Here is a 23,357-nt window from a genome sequence, read left to right on the forward strand (position 1 = left end):
CTGGAGCCAGCAGGCCTGGCCACAGTGGGACGGGGTGCAGGTGTGTGTGAGGCTGAGTCTTGGAGTACAGGGCTGTCTCAGGGTACAGGGGTGCCCTGGGGTGCAGGGATGTCTAGGAGGGCAGTAGTACCTTAGCGTGCATGGCTGTTTTGGGGTATGAAGGTGCCTTGGGGAGCAGGTGTGTCTCGAGGTGCAGCAGTGCCTTGGGGTACCTTGGGATGGAGGAATGTCTCAGGGCACAGTGGTATCTTGGGCTGGAGGTGTGTTGGGGTGCAGTGGTGTCTCTGGGAGCAGGATGCCTTGAGGTATAGGAGTGTCTCGGGGCACGGGAGTTCCTTGGGGTGCAGGGGTGCTACAGGGTGCAAGGGTTTCTTGAGCTGAAGGTGTATCTTGGACTGCAGGGGTGTATCTGAGAGCAGGCTTGCCTTGGGTTGCAGGGGTGTCTCTCCCTGGCTGCAGTGGGGGCTTCCTGAGGGACAGAAAGGCTCCTGGGGCAGGGCGGGGGGGGGGGGGTGTATGCATGGCCATCATCTCCGAAGCCCATGAAAGCCCAGGCCGTGGGTGGTCGGTGGTACGCGGTGAATGAACGGTGGGACCTGCTGGAGGGGAGGCGGCTGTGCTCTCTGGCTGGCGCCTGTGCTGCCCTGCGCGGCCTCCCCTCCAGCTGACGCAGGCCTCCAGCCCAGCTTTGTCCTTTTCTGCGAAGGATTGTGGAGGCTCTAGCTCCCAGACATGACACGTGCTGGAATCCAGGCTGGATGGCGTTAGGAGGCCTTCTCCGCAAAGACGCCCCACTTCCTTTCTGGCTGGGAGGCACAGTCAGGATTCCACACGCCTGACAGCCAGATGCCGGCCGTTGGATCGGGCGCCGCCCTGACTCTGTGGCAGGAAGAGCAGCCTCCACTGCCACCAGCTGCTTGGGGAGGCGCGGGCTCTGTCCCGGCCACGGGACCACGGGACCACGGGACCGTGAGCCCGCCTGCTGCAGCAAACAGTCACTTGTCTTGGGCAGCAGCTCTGCTGCTCTGACCACAGTGACCAGGAAGGTGGTGGGTGACTCCAGGCAGAGGGGACAGCGAGCTCCTGGGCCCCACTCACCCACCCTCGGTGCGCGCACACACAGACGTGCACTCACATGTGCACTCACACATGCACGCACACTAACAGCACAGCCACATGCATGTACACACTCGTGTGCCCTCATAAGCACCCCCCACATACACATGCCCCATGCTCATGCCTGCACACACATGCACGTCAGCGCATGCTCACACGTGTGCGCCCACCAACACACACATGCACGGCCATGTGAGTCGCACATGCGTGTGCACACAGATACATGCTTATGTGCACAGGGGAAGCGCCCCATGCCATGCACACTCACAGGGCTGTCTGGGGCTGGCTTACTCAGGACACTGTGCCCACCGGCATGCAGAGGGTGGACTCTGGGCTGCACGCGTGAAGCGGTTCAGCAGGGGAGGGCCAGGCTGCTGCGGTCAGTTTGCAGCCGTCTCCTCACACCCGCCCTCTGCCCCCCCCCCCCTCTGCCCTGTGCTCAGACTCCTGACCACATGCTGGGTCTAAGCAGGGAGCCTCCTCGTTCCCTCAGGCGAGTGGTCTGTGTCCCCACTCCCTCCCCCTCCAGCACCCTTGTTGTGGGCTTCATTTTGCCGGTGGTGTCCTCATGGTGTGAGCATGTCTGGTGGTGGCCCTGTCCTTCATATTCCTGACAAGAGAGGTGTGGCAGCTCTTTCTGGCCATTTCTTGAAAATATTTAACTAATTTATTGGATAGAAAAGAGAGAAATGGGGAGTCGGGCTGTAGCGCAGCGGGTTTGTGGCGCAAAGCACAAGGACTGGCATAAGGATCCCGGTTCGAACCCCGGCTCCCCACCTGCAGGGGAGTCGCTTCCCAGGCGGTGAAGCAGGTCTGCAGGTGTCTGTCTGTCTCTCTCCCTGTCTGTCTTCCCCTCCTCTCTCCATTTCTCTCTGTCTTATCCAACAATGACAACAACAATAATAACTACAACAATAAAACAACAAGGGCAACAAAAGGGAAAAAATAAATAAAATAAATATTTAAAAATAAATTCTATAAAAAAAAAAAAGAGAGAAATGGGGGAGATCGAGAAGGAGAGATAGAAAGAGGCACCTGCAGCCCTGCATCACCACTTACAAAGCTTTCCCCCTGAAGGTGGGGAGTAGGGGCTTGAACCCGTGTCCTTGAGCACCGTAACATGTGCTCTCAACTGAGCATACCAGCATCCAGTCCCTGCCAGTTCATGGTTTCCGTCATCACTGGAACTTCACGGCTCCAGACCCTTTTCAGAAGAGGGGAGCTGGGGAGAGCCCACAGCACCCAGCCTCGCCATGCAGCATGATGGGGGCGGTGGCGTGGTGGGGCCGTGGCGGGCTCTCCCCCGCCCGCTGGTCACTTCATGTGGCCGACCTGTGGAATGTTCTCAAAGACACCTGGACACCCTGCTCCTCTGCAGCATGGGGCCACATCCAAACACCACCCACTCCGTCTGTGGAGTGAAGCCGTGGGTGGCCTGCACCCATGCTGGAGACAGGCTCTGCCTGCTTTTTGACAAGTGCCTGAGGGAAGCACCGCCGTGAGTTCCCTGGCCAGCCTGAGGAGCCATTTTCTTTTTTTTTTAAATAAATAATTTATTAATTGGACAGAGTTGGCATGATCTGTTATTATTATTATTTATTTTTACCAGAGCACTGCTCAGCTCTGGCTTACGGCGGTGTAGGGGACTGAACCTGGGACTTGAAAGCCTCAGGCATGAAAGTCTCTTTGCATAATCATTATGCTATACCCCCACCCTGTAATTATTATTATTATTATTATTATTACTATTATTATTTATTCCCTTTTGTTGCCCTTATTATTTTATTGTTGTAGTTATTGCTGTCATTGTTGGATAGGACAGAGAGAAATGGAGAGAGGAGGGGAAGACAGACGGGGGAGAGAAAGACAGACACCTGCAGACCTGCTTCACCGCCTGTGAAGCGACTCCCCTGCAGGTGGAGAGCCGGGGGCTCGAACCGGGATCCTTATGCAGGTCCTTGTGCTTTGCGCCACCTGCGCTTAACCCGCTGCGCTACCGCCCCGACTCCCTAATTATTATTTTTTAAAGTCTTTTAAATCTTTATTTATTGGATAGAGACAGCCAGAAATTGAGAAGGAAGGGGGAGATAGCGAGGGAGAGAGACAGAGAGACCCCCGCAGCCCTGCTTCACCACTCGTGAAGCTTTCCCCCTGCAGGTGGGGACCAGGGGGCTCGAACCCGGGTCCTTGCGCCCTGTCATGTGTGCGCTCAACCAGGTGCGCCACCACCCGACCCCCACGGTGCCATTTTCAAACAAGGCTGGGGACCACCGAGAGCGAGCACTTGGATAGCGTGTGTGCTCCGTCCTGGGCACAGCCCAAGTTCAAGCCCGGCCCCCGTCTTTCAGAGGGAAGAAGCTTGAGTGCAGTGGTGTCTCTCTGTCACTGTCTCTGTCTGTCTATCTGAAAGTCAGCTTGGGGTGATGACACCCCAGTAGCCATGAGGACAAGAAGCAAGTAGGCTTGACGGCACTGGCATTTACCCTCCCGTTGCCCATAGGGATGGTCTGTGCCTGGCTGATGGCCGCTCACTTCTCTGGACGTGCTGGTATTGGATGGCGGGACGCCCGAGCTCTGCAGCGGCAGGAGAGTAACTTTCTCGCCTCTAGATGTGTTTTCAGTTGTGGCAACTCAGTGACGCTCAGGCTTTGGAGCACCTGCCATCTTGTAAACTCTCTGAGACACGTACAAGGGACGGGTTGAGCTGTGTCAGCTCAGGGTAAACCAGGGGCGGCCAGCCTCGGGGGGTTTGTGTCTGACTTCTGCTTAGACCCACCTCACGCCTTGTATACCCTAGAGGGAGTCATGTGGGTTATATTGTGAACCTATGTGACCGGTTAGAAGTAAGTGCTGGGAGTCGGGCGGTAGCGCAGCGGGTTAAGCTCAGGTGGCGCTAAGCACAAGGACCGGCGTAAGGATCCCGGTTCCAGCCCCCCGGGTTGTTTCACAAGCAGTGAAGCAGGGCTGCAGGTGTCTCTCTGTCTCTCCTCACCTCTCATTTTCTCTCTCTCTCTCTCTCTCCAATAATAAGATAAAGTCATTCAAAATTAAGTAAATAAATGAGTAAATAAGTGCAGACTTGAGCCCCAGAGGCTGCTCAGAAATACCGCCCAGCCAGCCAGAGTGAAGCCGTGCCCATTCCTGACCTCCCCTCCCTGCCCATAAAATAAAAAAGGAGAGTCCCAAAATAGCCCCAAACACTCGTGGTCAACTCATAAAAATGCCACAGCAAGAGGATCCTGCTGTCCAGGGAGAGGAAGCGGCCTCCCAGACTCCACAGAGTGGGGAGCAGATGCCAACCTCACACCACACCCACCACGGCTGACGGGCCCGCGAGGACCACGAAGCACTCCAAGAAGCTCATGCCCCTGCTTCAGACTCGACAACACTTTCTTTTCTTTTTCCTTTGTTATTAGGACAGAGAAATTGAGAAGGCAGGGGGAGGGAGAGAGAAGGAGAGAAACAGAGAGACACCTGCAGCCCTACTTCACCACTTATGAAGCTTCTCCCCTGAAGGTGGGGATCAGGGGCTTGAACCTGGTCCTTGTGCGCGGTAACATACACTCAACTGGGAGCGCCACCGTCCACCACCTTTATTGTCTTTCCTAATTGATTTATCTTGGCGGAGGGCACACAGCAGCATCGTGAACCCGGGCCTCTCTGCTGGGACCCGCGTGCTCCTGTGTCACCACCATGCTGGCTCCAGGCCTTGTCCCTGGGCTTTTTTGTGAGGCTCCTGGGGGACCAGTCTTGCCCAGTTGACCCTTCCTGAGGGGTGACCCTCTCTGGTAGCCCCTGTGGGTCAACAGATGGGTTCCCACGTGGGTACCTGCAGGCTCCTGCAAGTGAGAGGCCACCAGCCCTCAGCTGATAGCAGGGAACGGGGACTTCCAGGGCCACACATGATGGCTGACTCCGGAGGCATCTTTCCTGTCGCTGAGCTGGAGATGAAGAACCTACCAGAATGCGGAGGCCTCCCTTTGGCTGTGGTGTCTCGTGGGGGGTAGGCCGTGTGAGGGGATGGCAGGTGCAAACAGTGCGTGTCCATTCATTGCTTCCTCTGAGTGGCCAGAGTCCCGGCTCCTCGGCTCCTCCTCCCCTCCCCCCCAAGCTGTCCTCCACCTCCCCACGCCCCACAGGCTGGGCTGGGACAGAGGGACATGTCCCGTGTTCCTATGCTGCTTTGCAGGCTCAGGCCGTGGGCCTTTCTGGGGCCTTCCCACTGCACCCCCAGAGGCTGGTCTGGCCATGACTGCAGGTCGGAGAACAGCCGGGTGGCAAGGAGGGCCTGTAGGTAGGAAGCGCCCCATACCTCCTCCACAGCTGAGGCTCAGGGGAAGGGGGTAGCAGACAGGAAGCCCTCGTAGGTGGACAGAGTGGCCAGCAGGCTGCCTGGGCCAGACACCACAGGTCAGGAGAGGCCGTTCCTCCAGGGAGGGCCCCAAAAGGTGACAGGGCCCCTGCAGCCTGGGGAGGGTGGGGGCAGGGCCGGCTGGGGGGGTTGGTTCTGGCACATGGAGGGGGCCAGTGCCTGGCAGTTCTCACATGGACATGCTCTGTGAGGGGCACACACCTTACTTCTCCAAGGCCCCGGGTTCAAGTCCCAGTGCCACATGGTGGCATCACAGCACTGAAGAAACTCCACAGAGGGTGGAGCCATACCGTGGTATCTCTCTCATCTCTCTGTCCCTCCCTCCCTGTTCGTCTCCAGCTAAAGTATAAAGAGTTAACAGGATTGACATGTAAGTGAGGCTCTGACCCACAGAATCCTAAGCAGAGTTGCTGGCTGGTGGAGGCTGGCCCCAATGCCCTCACAGACACCCACCCCCACACCCCACAGGCACTTGGGAAGGGGGCACGTCTCTGGAGGTGCCAGCACCCTCAGGGCCTCCAGCTCAGCTTCCATGGGCTCCGGGTGGCATCACCACACAGCTTGCCTGAGTGGGGGGTAGGTGTCTCAGCAGAGTGGAGGAGACGCTGCTGGCCTGGGGGGACTTTGCCAGCCGAAGGGGAAGCTGGAGCCGGGGAGTGGCCACTGGCAGAGGACTTGAAGGATGCCACTGCCCGTTCCCAGGGGGCCGAGGACAGAGAAGAGAATAAAGAGACTTTGTCCCCACCACACACCCCCACAGTCTACAACGGGCCCTGTGTAGAGTTGAAGGCCAGCAGCCTGCTCCTGCCGTCCACTCTGTCCTCATGCCGTACAGCGGCTCAAACCCTGGACCCTGTGTTTAAAGCTCCAGCAGCCTGTCCACTGCCCACACCAGCTCCCTATGTGGGGAGGTGGACGGCACCCAGGTTGGGAGGTGTGTGGGGCAGTGAACAAGCTGCTGGAGCCTTAAACGCAAGGACAGGCACCTCCCCACATAGGGAGCTGGTCCTGGTGCCCGCCCAGCGTCTGCACCGCCATCCCAGCCCCGTCCTTCCCGCCAGCCTGTTCTGTTGCCGAGAGGGTCCGTGAGAAGCAGCCCGTGTGGGCCGTGCACGCCCAGCCTGTGAGTCATTCCCTGTCCCTGCGGACACAGAAGTCCAGGCCCTCCTCTGGGGCGTGCTGGCCCTCTGACAAGGAGCCCTTTGTGCCTTGCAGCTGGCTCGCCGGAAGTGAGGGAGGCCCGGAAGAGCATGGCCTGCTCTCCCCGTGCCCATGGTGCCCTGGATGCCACCTCTGTGGAGACACCAGCACCTGCCCACTTGTGTCCTCAAGTCCTCGCTGTCCTGATGTCATGGTCACAGCAGTGACTCCTGTACTGGTGGTGGGGGCATCCCTCCTCCCATCTTGTTGGTTTTTTTTTTTTTTTGCCTCCAGGGTTATTGCTGGGGCTCAGTGCCTGCACCATGAATCCACTGCTCCTGGAGGCCATCCCCCCCCCCCTTTGTTGCCCTTGTTGTTGTAGCCTTGTTGTGGTCATTATTGTTGTTATTGATGTCATCATTGTTGGATAGGACAGAGAGAAATGGAGAGAGGAGGGGAAGACAGAGAGGGGGAGAGAAAGACAGACACCTGCAGACCTGCTTCACCGCTTGTGAAGCGACTCCCCTGCAGGTGGGGAGCTGGGAGCTTGAACCGGCATCCTTGAGGTCCTTGAGCTTTGCGCCACAAGCGCTTAACCCGCTGCGCCTCCGCACGACCCACCCTCCTCCCGTCTTGTTAGGTGTTACAGAATCACATTTCTCGAGGCCGGGAGTGGCTTGCTTTGTGGCTAGAGCGACTTCCTGCTGAGTGTGAGGCGCTGGGTTCAAGTCCTGGTGTGAATGGACGCCCGGGGAGCTTCATGGTGGTGGAGGCTGGGTATTCCCTCTCGGGGCCCATGGGCACTCAACCCTGTGGTCTGTCAGGTGTGTATAGGTCCCAGCACCACACCAGCCAAAGGCCACCCTTAAGAGAAAGAGTCACATTCTTTATGATGTTCTCAGCATCTCAGAGTGGGGGGTGACCACTGCTCTGCCAACCTGCTGCCTGGTGGCCCTTCTGCTCTCCTGGGGTCCTCCCACTGCCCAGAAGCCCTGGATGTTTCTTCCCCCGTTGCCTGTCCCTGAATAGTTTTAGATGAAAACCTGTCATCTAACTCAAGCTCTCCGTCGCTGTTCAGTAAGGTCTGAGTCACTGCCATGCTGGGTTAGGAGACCCCGCACCACTGCTGCCGGGGCCTCCATCCCCAGCCCTGGAAGCCAACTCTGGCAGTCAGTCACACTGCACGTGCTCCTGGCCCCCAGGAAACACTGCCAACCCCTCCTTCCCGGGGGCCCTTCCCTCCCAGATAGCAGACTCGCAGGGCAGCTGCCCGGAAGACGACTGGGTCCGGGGTCAGTGTCAGGTTGCTGGGAGTGGGCACAAGGGCCGTGTTAGTGTCATCTGGGAATGGGCTGGGGCCCAGTTCCTGCAGGCCCTATGGACAGAGGGCCCCTGCATCTGCGTCTGCTTCCCAGGGAATGGATGGGCCCCAGCTCTGTGCTGCTCCCAGACCTCTGAGTCTGTCCCCACCTCTGCTCTGAGTCTGTCCCCACCTGTCCCCAACTCTGCTCTGAGTCTGTCCCCACCTGTCCACATCTCTGCTCTGAGTCTGTCCCCACCTCTGCTCTGAGTCTGTCCCCACCTGTCCCCAACTCTGCTCTGAGTCTGTCCCCACCTGTCCACATCTCTGCTCTGAGTCTGTCCCCACCTGTCCCCACCTCTGCTCTGAGTCTGTCCCCACTTGTCCCCAACTCTGCTCTGAGTCTGTCCCCACCTGTCCCCAACTCTGCTCTGACTTTGTCCCCACCTGTCCCCAACTCTGCTCTGAGTCTGTCCCCACCTGTCCCAATCTCTGCTCTGAGTCTGTCCCCACCTGTCCCCAACTCTGCTCTGAGTCTGTCCCTACCTGTCCCCAACTCTGCTCTGAGTCTGTCCCCACCTGTCCCCAATCTCTGCTCTGAGTCTGTCCCCACCTGTCCCCATCTCTGCTCTGAGTCTGTCCCCACCTGTCCCCAACTCTGCTCTGAGTCTGTCCCCACTTGTCCCCAATCTCTGCTCTGACTCTGTCCCCACTTGTCTCCAACTCTGCTCTGAGTCTGTCCCCACCTCTCCCCAACTCTGATCTGAGTCTGTCCCCACCTGTCCCCAATCTCTGCTCTGAGTTTGTCCCCAACTCTGCTCTGAGTCTATCCCCACCTGTCCCCAACTCTGTTCTGAGTCTGTCCCCACCTGTCCCAATCTCTGCTCTGAGTCTGTCCCCACCTGTCCCCAATCTCTGCTCTGACTCTGTCCCCACCTGTCCCCAACTCTGCTCTGAGTCTGTCCCCACCTGTCCCAATCTCTGCTCTGACTCTGTCCCCACCTGTCCCCACCTCTGCTCTGAGTCTGTCCCCACCTGTCCCCACTCTCTGCTCTGAGTCTGTCCCCACCTGTCCCCAACTCTGCTCTGAGTCTGTCCCCACCTGTCCCAATCTCTGCTTTGAGTCTGTCCCCACCTGTCCCCAACTCTGCTCTGAGTCTGTCCCCATCTGTCCCCAATCTCTGCTCTGAGTCTGTCCCCACCTGTCCCCAATCTCTGCTCTGAGTCTGTCCCCAACTCTGCTCTGAGTCTGTCCCCACCTGTCCCCAATCTCTGCTCTGAGTCTGTCCCCACCTGTCCCAATCTCTGCTCTGAGTCTGTCCCCACCTGTCCCAATCTCTGCTCTGAGTCTGTCCCCACCTCTGCTCTGAGTCTGTCCCCACCTGTGCTCTGAGTCTGTCCCCAACTCTGCTCTGAGTCTGTCCCCAACTCTGCTCTGAGTCTCTCCCCACCTGTCCCCAATCTCTGCTCTGTGTCTGTCCCTGCCTCTGCTCTGAGCCTGTCCCCACCTCTGCTCTGAGTCTGTCCCCACCTGTCCCCAATCTCTGCTCTGAGTCTGTCCCGCCTCTGCTCTGAGTCTGTCCCAACTCTGCTCTGAGTCTGTCCCCACCTGTCCCCAATCTCTGCTCTGTGTCTGTCCCCGCCTCTGCTCTGAGCCTGTCCCCACCTCTCCTCTGAGTCTGTCCCCACCTGTCCCCAACTCTGCTCTGAGTCTGTCCCCGCCTGTCCCCAATCTCTGCTCTGAGTCTGTCCCCACCTGTCCCCACCTCTGCTCTGAGTCTGTCCCGCCTCTGCTCTGAGTCTGTCCCCGCCTCTGCTCTGAGTCTGTCCCGCCTCTGCTCTGTGTCTGAGCAGCACCCCACCTGTCCCCACAGCCCAAGTGTGACGGCCAGGTGTTGCTGGCACAGCTGTGGGGACGCCTGAACCTCATGGAGTGTGACTACTTCGGGCTAGAGTTCCAGAATGCACCGTCCTGCTGGGTACGTGCCTGAGCAGGGTATGAGCAGGGCACACAGAGTCCTGGGGGACTCCCAGGTAGCTGGGGGTGGAGAGGGGCTCCTGTGGAAGCCTTACCTGAAGTGCTAGAGCTGCCCCTCCCCTAAGCCCAGTCACTGCCTCCCATCGGGCCCCTGCTGCTGCCTCTTCCCTCTGGGGTCAGAGCCCCCAGGCCCCCCCCCCCCCCCCGTCCCTCCTCACACTCACACTGAACCCAGCTCAGTGATAACAGCCTTCAGAAGAGGTATGGGAGGGCCCGACAGCACTATGGGGGGACGAAGAGCCCTCTGCAGGCCTGACCTCCTCCTCCAACCCCTCCAGGTGTGGCTGGACCCTGCGAAGCCTCTGGCCCGGCAAGTGCGGAGTAAGTCGCCTTAGGGAGGTGGTCACTGCCTGGCCTGGGAGCAGGGGGTGGGGGTGGGTGCTTCTCAACAAGGCCCAGCCTCCACACAGGGCTGCTTCTCAGCCAGCGCGCATGACGGCATCTCTCTGGGCTGGAAGAGGATGCTGAGGCTCTTCCCCAAGCAGCATTTTGACATCAAAGCGTGAGCGACAGCCTTAGAAGGACAGGGTCTTGTGGGCCAGGTGGCAGGCACACCAGGTAAAGCGCACATAGTAAGAAGCACAGCGCCAGCCCTAGGATCTGGGTTTGGGCCCCCGGCTCCCCACTGCAGGGGAGTTTACTACCTCACAAGCGGTGAAGCAGGTCTTCGGGTGTCTGTCTTTCTCTCCCCTCTCTTATCTTCCCCTCCTCTCTTGATTTCTCTCTGCCCTATCCAACAACAAATGTGGAAAGAAAAAAAAAAGCCTCCAGGAGCAGTGGATGTGTAGTGCAGGTGCCAAGCCCCAGTGATAACCCTGGAGGCAAAAAAGAAGAAGAAGAAGAAAGAAGGACAGAGCTTCAGGTGTGATGCCCTCTCAGTCTCTCTCTCTCTCTCTCTCTCTGTCATGAAGGAATGACTACATCTTTGAAAATAAATGAATAGCTGTACCTATGAGTTATTTTTTAATTTTTTTATTGCCACCAGGGTTATCTCTGGGGCGCAGTGCCAGCACTACAAATTCACAGCTCCTGGCAGCTAATTTTCCTTTTTTTTTTTTTTCCTTTTTTTTGGTTATTGCTGGGGCTCAGTACCTGCACTACACATCCACTGCTCCTGGAGGCTATTTTTCCCCTTTTGTTGTCCTTGTTGTTTATCGTTGTTATTATTATTGTTATTGCTGCCGTCGATGCTGGATAGGACAGAGAGAAATGGAGAGAGGAAGGGAAGACAGAGAAGGGGAGAGAAAGACCTGCTTCACCGCCTATGAAGCGACCCTCCTGCAGTGGGGAGCCGGGACTCGAACCGGGATTCCCATGCTGGCCGTTGCACTTTGCACTATGTACACTTAACCCGCTGCGCTACTGCCCGACCCCCCTGCTTTTCCCTATTTTTTAAATTTTATTTGATCAGATAGAAATCAAGAGGAGAGGGGGAGCTAGATACTTGCAGACCTGCCTCACTGCTCGTGAAGCTCCCCCTGAATGTGGGTACTGAGGCTCAAACCTGGGTCCTTGAGCCTGGTAATGTGTGAGCTCAACCTTGTGGGCCACCCCCCACCCGTACTATGACTGTACTATGACTTTTGCTAGCATTTAGTTAGTTATTTAGTTAGTTAGTTAGTGACTCATGTATCTTGCTGCCGGGACTTCACGCCTGCCTGGTTCCAGCACTTCCAGCCAGTAGACACTTTCAGTTCTCAATTTCAGGTGGAGACAGGGAAGGAGAGAAGGACAGAGACAGAGACACCACAGCACTGCTCCTCCACTCACCACTCACGTGCTCGCACATGGTGCTCTCCAGTCCTAAACGTTAGCAGGAGAGAGTATGTCGACCCTTTAAAAAGTACCTGTGCCGAGCCGTGTGAGCGGTCCCCGCCACCTGCAGGCAGGCGCGGTCACGTTCTCCCAGCAGTTGAGGCTGGTGTCTCTGCTTGACTGTCAGTCTCCAGACCAGCTTCTCTGCAGTGCCTTGAGGCAGGGACACCCCCGCCCCTCCCACAGTGAGGGAGTGCAGAGGCTGCCCTGCCTGTGATGTCAGATCCCTCTTCCTCTAGGGCCCAAGAACACAGTGCTGCGCCTGGCCGTGAAGTTCTTCCCCCCAGACCCAGGGCAGCTGCAGGAAGAGTTCACGCGGTGAGTGAAGCAGAGCTGGGGGTGCACTTCCCCAGGGAACAGGTGGCCTGGCGGGCATGTGGAGAGCATGACACTGAGCGGCCGTGCAGAGAGCAGAAGAGGCAGCATGCACCCAGTCACGGATGGCTGGGGCTCTGGAGACTGTCAGGGTTGGGAGGCAAACTCACACACCTGAGGACCCAGAGGTCCTGGCTTCGGTCCCAGGCCACTGTAAGCCAAGCTGAGCAGTACTCTGGTCAGAAAATACACAGTCGGGTGTGTGTGTGTGTGTGTGGGGGGGGGGGGGGTAGATAGCATAATGGTTGTGCAAAAAGACTCTCATGCCTGAGGATGTAAAGTCCCAAGTTCAACTCCCCCACCACCCCCCACCACCACCATGAGCCAGAGCTGAGCAGTGTGCTAGTTAAAAAGAAAAAAAAACTCTACACACACACTACTAGAGGGCTCTGAACCCCTGATTCCATTAGGTCTCTGAGAGAGAAGAGAGGAAAAGGAAGAACACGCAGAAGTAGTGAGAGGTGTAGGTGTGACTTGGAAAAGAAGAGAAGGAAGAGCATAGAAAAAATATATCAATATGCATAGACAGACAGACAGAGAAATAACAGCCGCGTCTGTGACCTGGGAGAACCACTGCAGTCTCCAGTGCAGGGGAGGGGGACACAGAACTCTGGGGGTGGAGACAGTGTGGACTTATACCCGTTATCATTTTGTAAATCAATATTAAATCACTAATAACAATATATAATAAATAGCTGAGTGGCCCAGGAGTCAGTGCAGTGGCCGCATCACTGGACTTGCAAGTATGTGCAGCGGAGGCCCTCCCAGCACCATAGCACCCCTCCTGTGGTGCTGGGGCTTGAACCCGGGCCTTTCTGCCTTTTTGCCTTAGTATTTTGTTAACCAGGACACTGCTTGGCTCTGGCTCATGGAGGTGCCAACATTGAACCTGGAGCCTTGGTGCCTCAGGCACGAGAGCCTTTTGCAGGACTCTGGCCGTGTGTGGAGGCTTGGGGAGAGTAGAGCAGACCTTGGGCAGGGGGTCACATGCCTGCTGCAGCCGCCATCCCAGCCCCTCTCCCAGGGCTGCAGGTGACGGGCACCTCTGGCTTCTCGGGGAGATGCTGACGTGAGCCCCCCCTCTAGCTACCTGTTTGCCCTGCAACTGCGGAGGGACCTGCGGGAGGGGCGTCTGAGCTGCACAGACACCACAGCCGCCCTGCTGGCCTCACACCTCCTGCAGGGTCAGTACCAGCGGGGAGTGGGAGGGCGGGCAGGGTGGAGTGAGCAGGGGGTGAGTGGGCAGGTGGGGGGCAGGGGGCACGTGGGCAGAGGTGGGCGGGCAGTAAGTGGCTCTGTGGGTGAAGAGGCCAGTGGACGGGGATCAGACAGGCAGCCGAAGGGCCAGCAGGTGGTGCAGGTAGCGAAGGGCTTATGGGTGTTGAGGTGGCCAGGCACACCTGCACCCGGGAGGCCCTTCTTCCTGCCTGTGCTCACGGCCCGGGGGGACCAGCCAGAAGGCAGGCCGCCAGGCAGGCACGATTCTCCCTAAGCTGAGGATTAACCAAAGGAAGAGCAGCTGTCCTGGCTGGAGGCTCCTCCCGGACACGGCCGTGGCATCCGCTCCTCGAAATGGGTTGTCACGTGCGCCCAGGAGCATGTGCCCACACCATCCTCAGTGCAGTTGGTGAGGGCCCAGGAGGAGCGTGCCCTCGGCATGTTCCAACGTGAGCCGGCTCCACGGGGTCTGTAGATTTGGCTGCAGAGTCAGCCGGGACACGGGCGACACCAGGGCAGGGAGCTGGAGGCACCCTGGCAGGGGCCCACAGTGGGCAGCAGCTAGATCAGGGACTGAAGGTGCTGGGCACAGGACTCTTCCCATACACAGCTCCGTCCAGCTTGGCCCCACGGCCTGCCAGTCCTGCCCCTTGGGGGTCCAATCTCTGGTGTGACCTTTCACCTGGAGGATGTGGAAGACAGACCCCCCACCCTCAGAGCAAGGCCAAATGTAGCATGGGGACCAGACCATGGGTGGGACACCTGGGTAGTATGTCTAGGTGGACCCTTTAGATAGACCGTCTGGGCTGGACCCTCTACTCTGGAGCCTCTGGCCAGGACCCCTGAGTAAATGGACCATCTACGGGGGGCCAGATGGCTGTGGGAGCTTGTGATTAGGGCCAAGGCCGTGGCAGGCTGCTCCCACCCTGTTGTGTGTTCCTTGGCCCTGTTGAGTGTTCCCGTGTGACACACACGCTGAGGACCCGTGCACCCAGCCTCCCTGGACCGTGAGCTCATCTGCACACAGGAAACAGACCGTCGGAGGCACTGAATCAGGCTGCTCTGGTTGTGAAGATTTACACTCACCTAAGAGAGCAGGAACACAGTGTCACTCTCCCCCACACAGTGCCGGGCTCGAACCCAGGACCGACCCCAAGCCTGCAAGCTTCTGGGCTGCTTACAATGTCTTTGTGAGCTTGTGTAGACAAGAACTAGAGGAGATAAGGACTCAGATGAGTGACCTGTAGTCAAGAAAACAGACCCAGCAGTGACAGAAGAGGCCAGACGGGACCGTGGTGGCTTTTTAAAATGCTGTGCTAATTTATTTGATGATTCATTTATTTTTTCATGAGCGAGGAGAGAAATAAACAGAGCACCCCTCTGGCACACTGATGTTCTAGATTGAGCTCAGGATTGGCCCATGGTTGAGGATCCACCATTTGTCTTCTGCACCACTTCCTGGGCCACAGGAAGTGTGACTCGTGAAGGGTCAGCGTCTGCTGGCGCTGGCTGTCCTCACACAACCCCATGCTTGTCTTTTCTGTTAAAAACAGCTGAACTCGGGGACTACGAGGAGACTCTGGACCGAGAGCACCTCAAAGCCCACCAGTACCTGCCCAGCCAGGAGCACTGCCTAGAGAAGATTCTAGAATTTCACCAGAAGCACATGTGAGTGAGTCGGTGACGGTTACCTGGGGCTGGCCGTGTGTGTTTGGGAGCCAGGCTTCTGGGGGCCCCAACACCAGCCTCCACTGTCCCTCTGCAGAGGGAACACTCGCCCCCAGGCTCTGCAAACAGTTAGGGAGTGACCTTCCTGCAGTCACCCAGCCCCTTGTCAGAATCATGTTTGGTTTCTCAAGACATAAATCTCCGTCCTGGGGAGCATAGGGGCTATGTGGGGGACCCAAGGAATGTTCTGGACTGAGGAGCTGTGGCTGGGGTTCAGGGGTCTAGGCTTCCGGGGTAGTGTGACTGGACTTCCTTGAGAGGGTCCCTCAAGACACCGTCCAACGGCTGCCTTGGAACTGATGGCTGGGTCAGGGTTCCAGGGACACACTGTGTGGTGCAGTACTGGATAAGGCCGGCCCTCAGGCCATCCTGCCCTCGGCCCAGAGGAGGGACACAGGACTGGCCCAGTGTTCAACCCTCCTGAAGAAGGGGTCACCTGACGTGTGAGCCTCTCAAGGTTCCCAGCTGACCCCTCGTGACACTGCTGGGACTCCATCCACAGCCCCCTCCCCAACCCTGCCCCTCATGATGTCCATCCTCACACACCCATAGCCGGCCTGCCCCCTCTGGCCCCCAGCCTGGCCATGACCGCCAGCAGCCTGTGACGTCTTACTAATCCTGTTCAGGACAGCCTCCCCAACCCCCCTGGCCCCTGGCACCACACATGCCAGAGCTGAGCAGAGCTCCCTCTCTTTGCAAAGGCCTGGGACAGGGTGAGGGTAGAGAGCAGAATGGTTCTACAAAGAGACTCATCCCTAAGGCTCCAAAGTCCCAGGTTCAATCCCCTGCACCACCACCACGGCTCTGCTCTCTTTCATAAAAAGATGTCAGGGGAAGATGACCAGAGGGCTCTGAACTCCAGGTCCATCAGGACCCAGAGAGAGAAGAGGAAAAAAAGGGAGAACACTCAGAAGTAGTAACAAGTGTAGGTGTGTCTTGGAAAGGAAGAGAAGGCAGGACCATAAGGGGAAAAAAAGGAGAAATGTATATAAATACAGATAGAGAAATAACAGCCCATAGCTCTGACCTTAGGAGAACCACTGCAGTTTCCAGTGGAGGAAATGGAGACACAGAGCTCGGCTGGTGGGAACGGTGTAGAATTATACCTGTTACCTTATGATTTTGTAAATATTAAATTACTAATAAAATTTTAAAAAGAGCAGAGATTTGAGTCCATGAACTGTGACTACAGGGAAGACAGAATACAAGCTGTGGAGTTTGGGTGTTTTTGTTTTGTTTTTTGGGAAGGGGTTGTCAGTGGGGCTCAGTGCCTGCATGACTCCACCATTCAGAGGATGAGAGAGAGATGGAGAGACTCCACAGTGCCGCCCCACCACTCATGACACCCCTCACTCCCACAGGCACCCCTAGTGTTTTTCATGGCTCAAACCCAGGCCCTTGCACGTGGTGACGGGTGTGCTCCAGCCCTGCATTTGGGTTTTCAGTGGCCTCGAAAGAGCCTGGGCCCAGCCTTTCCCTGGAAGCCTGGCGAGGCCATTCCATGAAGAATCAGAGATCAGTTGTGTGGGAAGCAGCACTGTCAGCACCCTCACTCTGTCCCCAACCCTGCCTTCATGTACCCTGTGTGCACATGACCCTAAGCAGAGAGGACAACGTCACCCACCCGGGAAGGCGGGCTCCACTGGCCTGTGTCGGCTGGCACCCAGAACAGTGCCCAGGCCCAGGACACGGCTCAGCAGAGAGAGCGCATGGGGTTGAGTCCCAGCCCCAGACACCTCAGTATCTCTGTCTCTCCTCTCATCCACCTCTCTCCCCAGGGACATTGGGAACACTGACAGGGGGTGAGGGTGGTCCAGCCCACCCCCAGCACCTCCCTAACCAATGACCACGGACCAGTGCACAGATAGACACACGGACAGCAAGCCTCAGCAGCCTGCACTCGGCCCCGTGGAGTGTGACGCCTGGCAGTGTCACCCGGGCACTCTGCCTCCCCACCCCGTCATCTGCTGTCCTGTGTTGCAGGGGCCAGACGCCCGCAGAGTCCGACTTCCAGGTGCTGGAGGTGGCACGCAAGCTGGAGATGTACGGTGTCCGCCTGCATGCGGCCTCGGACCGAGAGGGGGCACGTATCCACCTGGCCGCCTTCCACACCGGCGTGCTGGTCTTCCAGGTGGGTCCCAGGGCTGCAGGGGACTGCCCTGCTCCGTCCCAGGGTACCCGAAGGCTGCTGGCCACTGGGCTTCGCGGTAAAGCCACGGCTTCGAGTTACGTGTTTGTGTTGCCGGTGCTGGGGTCTCATGCACACCCAGTCTCACCTCTGCCTGGCTGACTTTTTCGTTCTTTTTGCTTCACACAGAGAGGAACAGAGGGAGAGAGAGCACAGCATTAGAGCTTCCCCAGGTGCTGAGGCACTACCATGTGGTGATGGGGCTCAAACCTGGAGCCCTGCATGTGACGTGGAACAGAAGAAGCCCTGCCTGGGCCCAACAGTGGCACACCTAGTTGAGTCACATGACCATGCGCAAGGACCTGGGTTTGAGTCTCTGCTCCCCACCTGCAGGGGGGAAGCTTCACAGTCAGAAAGCAGAGCTGCAGCTGTCTCTCTGTCTAGGCCCTTTGCTGTCCTCCTTGTCCCCTCTCAATTTTTCTTTGTCCTACAAAAAACAGGAAAAAAGGAAAAGATGGCCACTGGGAGCAGGGATGCATTAGTGCCAAGTGTAGGCCCCAAGCCTGTGATAACCCTGGCGGCACAAATAAGAAATATAATGATGGGGGTCGGGCGGTAGTGCAGCGGGTTAAGCGCATGTAGCGCAAAGCGCAGGGACCGGCGTAAGGATCCCAGTTCGAGCCCCTGGCTCCCCACCTGCAGGGGAGTCGCTTCACAGGCGGTGAAGCAGGTCTGCAGGTGTCTGTCTTTCTCTCCCCCTCTCTGTCTTCCCCTCCTCTCTCCATTTCTCTCTGTCCTATCCAACAAAGAATTGCGTCAACAAGGGCAATAATAATAACCACAACGAAGCTACAACAAGGGCAACAAAAGGGGGAAAAAATGGCCTCCAGGAGCGGTGGATTCATGGTACAGGCACCGAGCCCAGCAATAACCCTGGAGGAGGAAGAAAAAAAAAAAGAAATATAATGATAATAATCATCAAATAGTTTTTAAAAAATTTATAAAGGAGGGAGTCGGGCTGTAGCGCAGCGGGTTAAGCGCAGGTGGCGTAAAGCACAAGGACCGGCATAAGGATCCCGGTTCGAGCCCCAGCTCCCCACCTGCAGGGGAGTCGCTTCACAGGTGGTGAAGCAGGTCTGCAGGTGTCTATCTTTCCCCTCTGTCTTCCCCTCCTCTCTCCATTTCTCTCTGTCCTATCCAACAACGACAACAACAATAATAACTACAACAATAAAACAACAAGGGCAACAAAAGGGAATAAATAAATAAAATAAATATTTTTAAAAAAATTTATAAAGGAAAATTGGCAACAACAAAAAAGCTTGAGGCCAGGCGGTGGCACACCTGGTTGAGCACACACATCACAGTGCACAAGGACACGGGTTCAAGCCCCATTCCCACCTGCTGGGGGAAAGCTTTGCGAGTGGTGAAGCAGGGCGGCAGGTGTCTATCTTTCTCTCTCTTTCTCACTCTTTCTCCCTTTCCCTCTCTCTTTAGCTCCCCCTTCCCTCTCGATGTCTGACTGTCTCTATCAAATAAAGATAACAAAAAAAAAAAAAGAAAGAAAGAAAAAGAAAAAGAAAATTGACCACCAGGAGCCATGGATTTTATTGTGCAGGAAGCGAGCCCCAGTGATAACCCTGATAGCAATAAAAAAATTAAAATTAAAAAAAGTGAAGCAGCAGCAGCAGCAGCCCTGCCTGTCTTCCCTGCCTCTGCCTGTCCCCTCGTGAACATGGCCTTCCTGGCAGGGCTGCGCATGCAGGGGGCTCCTGGCCAGAGCTTCCCAGAGGCTGCGAGTGTGCTGGGTGCTGCCTGCCACTCAGACAGGGCTGTAAACGGCAGGGTGTCACCCGCTCATGTCCCCAGGTGGGGAGGTGTGTGGAACCTCAAGGGCCTCGCTGAGGGCCTGCTCTGGAATTGCAGGGCACGACCAAGATCAACACTTTCAACTGGTCCAAGGTCCGCAAACTCAGTTTCAGGAGGAAACGTTTCCTGGTCAAGCTCCACCCAGAGGCGCACGTGAGTCCCTTACACCTCGGTGCTGTGGGCAGGGTTGGGACCGGTGGCTGTGGGTGCTGGGAATCAGATTCCTTCCAGGGCGATGGCTGGGGCTCAGTGACAGTTACCCATCTGCTGAGGTGGGTGGGAGGGGATGCCACTCAGTGCTGCAGGGCTGGGAGAGAAAAGCGGATTAGCCAGCAAAGAGGCGGCGGCTCAGATGCTGTGGGATTAGAGCCCTAATGGTCTAGAAGCTTCTGACCTCAGGGTACTTTTGAAGCAGGGCTGGTGTCCCTCCCCATGTGCCCTTTGTGTGTTTGTCCCTGGGGAGGTGTGAAAAGGAGGCAGAGGGGTAGCAGAGAAACATGCCCAAAGCATAAGTAGGGCCAGGAGACAGCGTGCAGGCACACCTGGTTCCAGCCCCCAGCACCACACACAGCAACCGGGAGACTTTGTCAACAGTGGTGCAGTGCCCTGGGGTCTCTCCTTCTCTGCTCCCTCCTTCTCTGATTCCGTCTGTGATTAAACGGGAAGAAATGAAGTCTTCTGGGAGTCGGGCGGTGGCGCAGTGGGTTAAGCGCATGTGGCACAAAGCGCAAAGACCAGCATAAGGATCCCAGTTCGAGCCCCCGGCTCCCCACCTGCAGGGGAGTCGCTTCACAGGCGGTGAAGCAGGTCTGCAGGTGTCTTTCTTTCTCTCCCCCTCTCTGTCTTCCCCTTCTCTCTTCATTTCTCTCTGTCCTATCCAACAATGACAATATCAATAACAACAATTACTATAGCAACAATAAAAAACATCAAGGACAACAAAAGGGAAAATAAATAAATATTTTTAAAAAATGAAAATAAAAATGACTACTAGGAGCAGTGGATTCATAGTGCAGGCACCAAGCCCCAGCAATAACCCTGGAGACAAGAAAACAAACAAAAAAAGAGATGAAGACTGTTGGTGGAACCATGCATGTGCGAAGCCACAGCAACAACAACAACAGCAAAGGAGGCGACTTTTTTCTCTTTAAAGAAATGTTTCTGGCAGCTGTTCTGAACAGCAGACAGCCAGGACACGGCTCTGTGCTAGCCAGTCACAGCCTGTCCCCAAGCGTGTAGACTTGACAGCTGAAGACAGGCGCACAGCATCTGGGTCCCTGGAAAGCAGTCTGGTAGCAGCTGCCCTCAGTGAGGAGTCCGGCTTCAGGTGTCAGTCCAAGTGAGGACAGGGAGCACCGTGGGCCTCCCAAGGGCCCCTGAAACCTGGCCCCTGGCCTTTAGTGTGGAGACATCATGGCTATTAGTGGAACGTGGCAAGGGTCATGCCAGAGCTGCGGGGGCCGAGTCTCTGGGCATCTGCAGAGGCAGGTGAGGCAGAGGTGCTGAGGACACGCCACGCTCAGTCCGGCTTCTTGGCCTGCTTGTTCTGAGGGCCGCGTCCCGTGCCGTATTCAGGGTCCCTACCAGGATACGCTGGAGTTCTTGCTGGGCAGCCGAGACGCATGCAAGAACTTCTGGAAGGTCTGCGTGGAACATCATACCTTCTTCCGGCTTTGTGACCAGCCCAAGCCCAAGGCCAAGGCTGTGCTGTTCAGCCGGGGCTCCTCCTTCAGATACAGGTGGGCATGCGGCTGGGCCCCCCAGGGGAGGCGGGCATGTGGCCAGGGAGCCCTGAGTGCAGGTGGCTGTGTGGTTGGGGCTTCCTAGTGCAGGTAGGTGTGTGAACCAGAGTCCCTGAATGCAGGTGGGTGTGTGACCTGGGTCCCTCAGTACAGGGGTGTGTGTGATCCCCAGTGAAGGTGGATCTATGACCCTGGACTTTGAACACAGGGTGGGTGCACAGCCCGAAAGCCCCAGGGAGGTGGGACACCCTGTGCACCCTACCCAACTATGTGCAAGCCTAGGCCTAGATCCCCAGCACAGGGGACATGACACCTGGCCAGGCCAACAGCGGAGCAGTGCTGTGGTGTCTGCAGCCCACTGCCCTTTCTCTCTCTAAAGAATTTCACAGGGAATGGGGGGGCCTGGGGAGATAGCATAATGGTTATGCAAAAAGGCTCACATACTTGAGACTCCGAAGTCCCAGGGTCAATCCCCTACACCACCGTATGCTGGAGCTGAGCAGTGCTCGGTTAAAAAAAGAGAGAGAGAGGGTGTTGGCAGTAGCACGGTGGGTTAAGCTCACACAGTGCAAAGCGTAAGGACGGGCACAAGGATCCCAGTTTGAGCCTCTGGCTCCCCACCTGCAGGGGGGTCACTTCACAAGTGAAGCAGGTGAAGCAGGTCTGCAGGTGTCAATCCTTCTCTCCCTCTTTCTGTCTCCCCTCCTCTCTCAACTTCTCTCTGTCCTATCCAGCAACAACAACAATATCAGTGGCAACAGTAACAATAATGACAACAAGGGCAACAATGAAGGCAACAAAATGGAAAAAAATGGTCTCCAGGACCAGTGAGTTTGTGGTGCAGGCGCCAAGCCCCAGTGATAACCCTGGAGGCAAAAAAAGACAAAGGGAGGTCAGGTGATAGTGTACCCGGTTAAGTGCACATACCGTCATGCACAAGGACCCAGGTTTGAGCCCCTGCTCCCCACCTACATGAATGGTGAAGCAGGTTTGCAGGTGTCTATCTCTTTCCCCATCTCCCTTCCCCTCTCAATTTCTCAGTATTCTGACAAGTATAATGAAAAGAGAAAAAAATGGCCACTGGGAGCGGTAGACTCATAGTACCAGCACCAAAACTCAGTGATGACACGGGTGGCAGTAAATAAATAAGCAGAAAGAATTCACAAGGGGGCTTGGGGGTCTCTGCAGCACACATGATACGCCCAGCTGGGTCTTCCCAGCATCTTGCCGAGCATCTCCCTGCCAGGCTCAGCACCCCAGCCTAGAGTGTGCCTGAGGCAGCTGGGTGCGGTGGGCGGCTCTCACGGCTGTCCTTCCTTCTTCCACAGCGGCCGGACTCAGAAGCAGCTGGTGGGTTGCATCAAGGAGGGGCCCATGCGGAGGGCACCCTATGAGAGGTGGGTGCTGGAGACGGGCCCACGTACCTGTGACCTCTGCTTCAGACACGCCCGGTGTCTCCTGCATGACGTCGCATGTGCCCACCGGGTGTCTTGATGTGTGGCGTCATGCGCGTGTCCAGTCTGTGCAGGGGGTCCCTGCACAAGGGGCTCAGCCCGCAGCTCCCTCTCCAGGCCGCTTCCGGAACACCTGTGCTTAGGGTCATTGCTACGCTCCCTGAGTTGAGGGCGGACAGGAATGGGGGGGCGTTAGATGGGAGGTGCGGTTCACACCCGTTCTTTGTTTGCAGAAGACACAGCAGGATGCGGGCGTGTATCCAGGAGACGCGGCAGGTGAGTCCGGCTGGGGCAGGTGGCCTGCGTGGCAGGTCCTCGTGGTCACAGCCCAGGTCCTGACCCCATGCCCGTGTGCAGGATGTGGACAGCAGTGTGGTTTGTGCCCCATGTGGCCTGGGGAGACAGGGCAGGACCCTGGCCCAGCTCATCCTCACAAGTGTTCCCACCAGAGACGGGGCATGAGGACGCTGGGCTTGTGCCCAGGCATGTGACACAGACACCCTATGCAGACACAACCCTGGACTCAGGACACGTAGGGACTTCTTCAGGGCCCCTCCAAGGCCCGTGGGGTCAGACAGCTGGGCGGCATTCAACACTCCTGGTCATTCCTGTCCCCCTTTTTCTTTCCAACCCCAGAGCGTCTCATTCACCGAGGGCCTGAGGACCTCCGCGTCCCCCCCACCAGCAGACACCACCCCTGGCTCGCTCCCCACCTCCCCGCTGGCCCCCCGAGGCCATCTCTCTCTCCAGGACAACAGTGGCCCCCAGCTGGAGCCCCCAGCCCTCGACACCATGAGGCCAGCCGCTGAAGGGAGCCACAGGCCGCCGTGTCAGGCCCAGACCCCCGGCGCCCCTGCGGGCCCCCCCAGTCCAGGTGCTGGGTCGGGTCTTGGGGTGCAGAACCGCAGCCCCGGTAGTCCCCTGGGCCATGGCCCCGAGGCAGGGGTGGGCCCCATTTTCACAGTGGCAAGCCGGCAGCTGCAGGTGCTGGAGGAGTTCATTGATGATGACCCTGCGGACATCTGCTTTTATGCTGGCGGCCGAGAGGCTTTCTTACCCTAC

The 23,357-nt window shown here is 57.2% G+C and overlaps 1 protein-coding gene across 6 annotated transcripts in view; it reads left to right on the forward strand.

Annotated features, from left to right (window-relative positions):
- Positions 1 to 23,357, forward strand: part of FARP2 (FERM, ARH/RhoGEF and pleckstrin domain protein 2) — a 45,581-nt gene that overhangs the window by 5,055 nt on the left and 17,169 nt on the right. For all 6 annotated transcript variants that reach the window (XM_060193608.1, XM_060193609.1, XM_060193610.1 and 3 more), the window contains exons 3-13: positions 9,803 to 9,907; positions 10,245 to 10,287; positions 12,021 to 12,099; positions 13,243 to 13,340; positions 14,928 to 15,042; positions 17,086 to 17,233; positions 19,157 to 19,252; positions 20,675 to 20,838; positions 22,170 to 22,238; positions 22,529 to 22,571; positions 22,932 to 23,169. In XM_060193608.1, the coding sequence (XP_060049591.1) occupies positions 9,803 to 9,907; positions 10,245 to 10,287; positions 12,021 to 12,099; positions 13,243 to 13,340; positions 14,928 to 15,042; positions 17,086 to 17,233; positions 19,157 to 19,252; positions 20,675 to 20,838; positions 22,170 to 22,238; positions 22,529 to 22,571; positions 22,932 to 23,169 (1,198 nt within the window). The remainder of the gene's footprint in view (positions 1 to 9,802; positions 9,908 to 10,244; positions 10,288 to 12,020; positions 12,100 to 13,242; positions 13,341 to 14,927; positions 15,043 to 17,085; positions 17,234 to 19,156; positions 19,253 to 20,674; positions 20,839 to 22,169; positions 22,239 to 22,528; positions 22,572 to 22,931; positions 23,170 to 23,357) is intronic.

This window comes from Erinaceus europaeus, chromosome 7 (genome assembly GCF_950295315.1).
Source record: "Erinaceus europaeus chromosome 7, mEriEur2.1, whole genome shotgun sequence".
Classification (NCBI taxonomy): Eukaryota; Metazoa; Chordata; class Mammalia; order Eulipotyphla; family Erinaceidae; genus Erinaceus; species Erinaceus europaeus.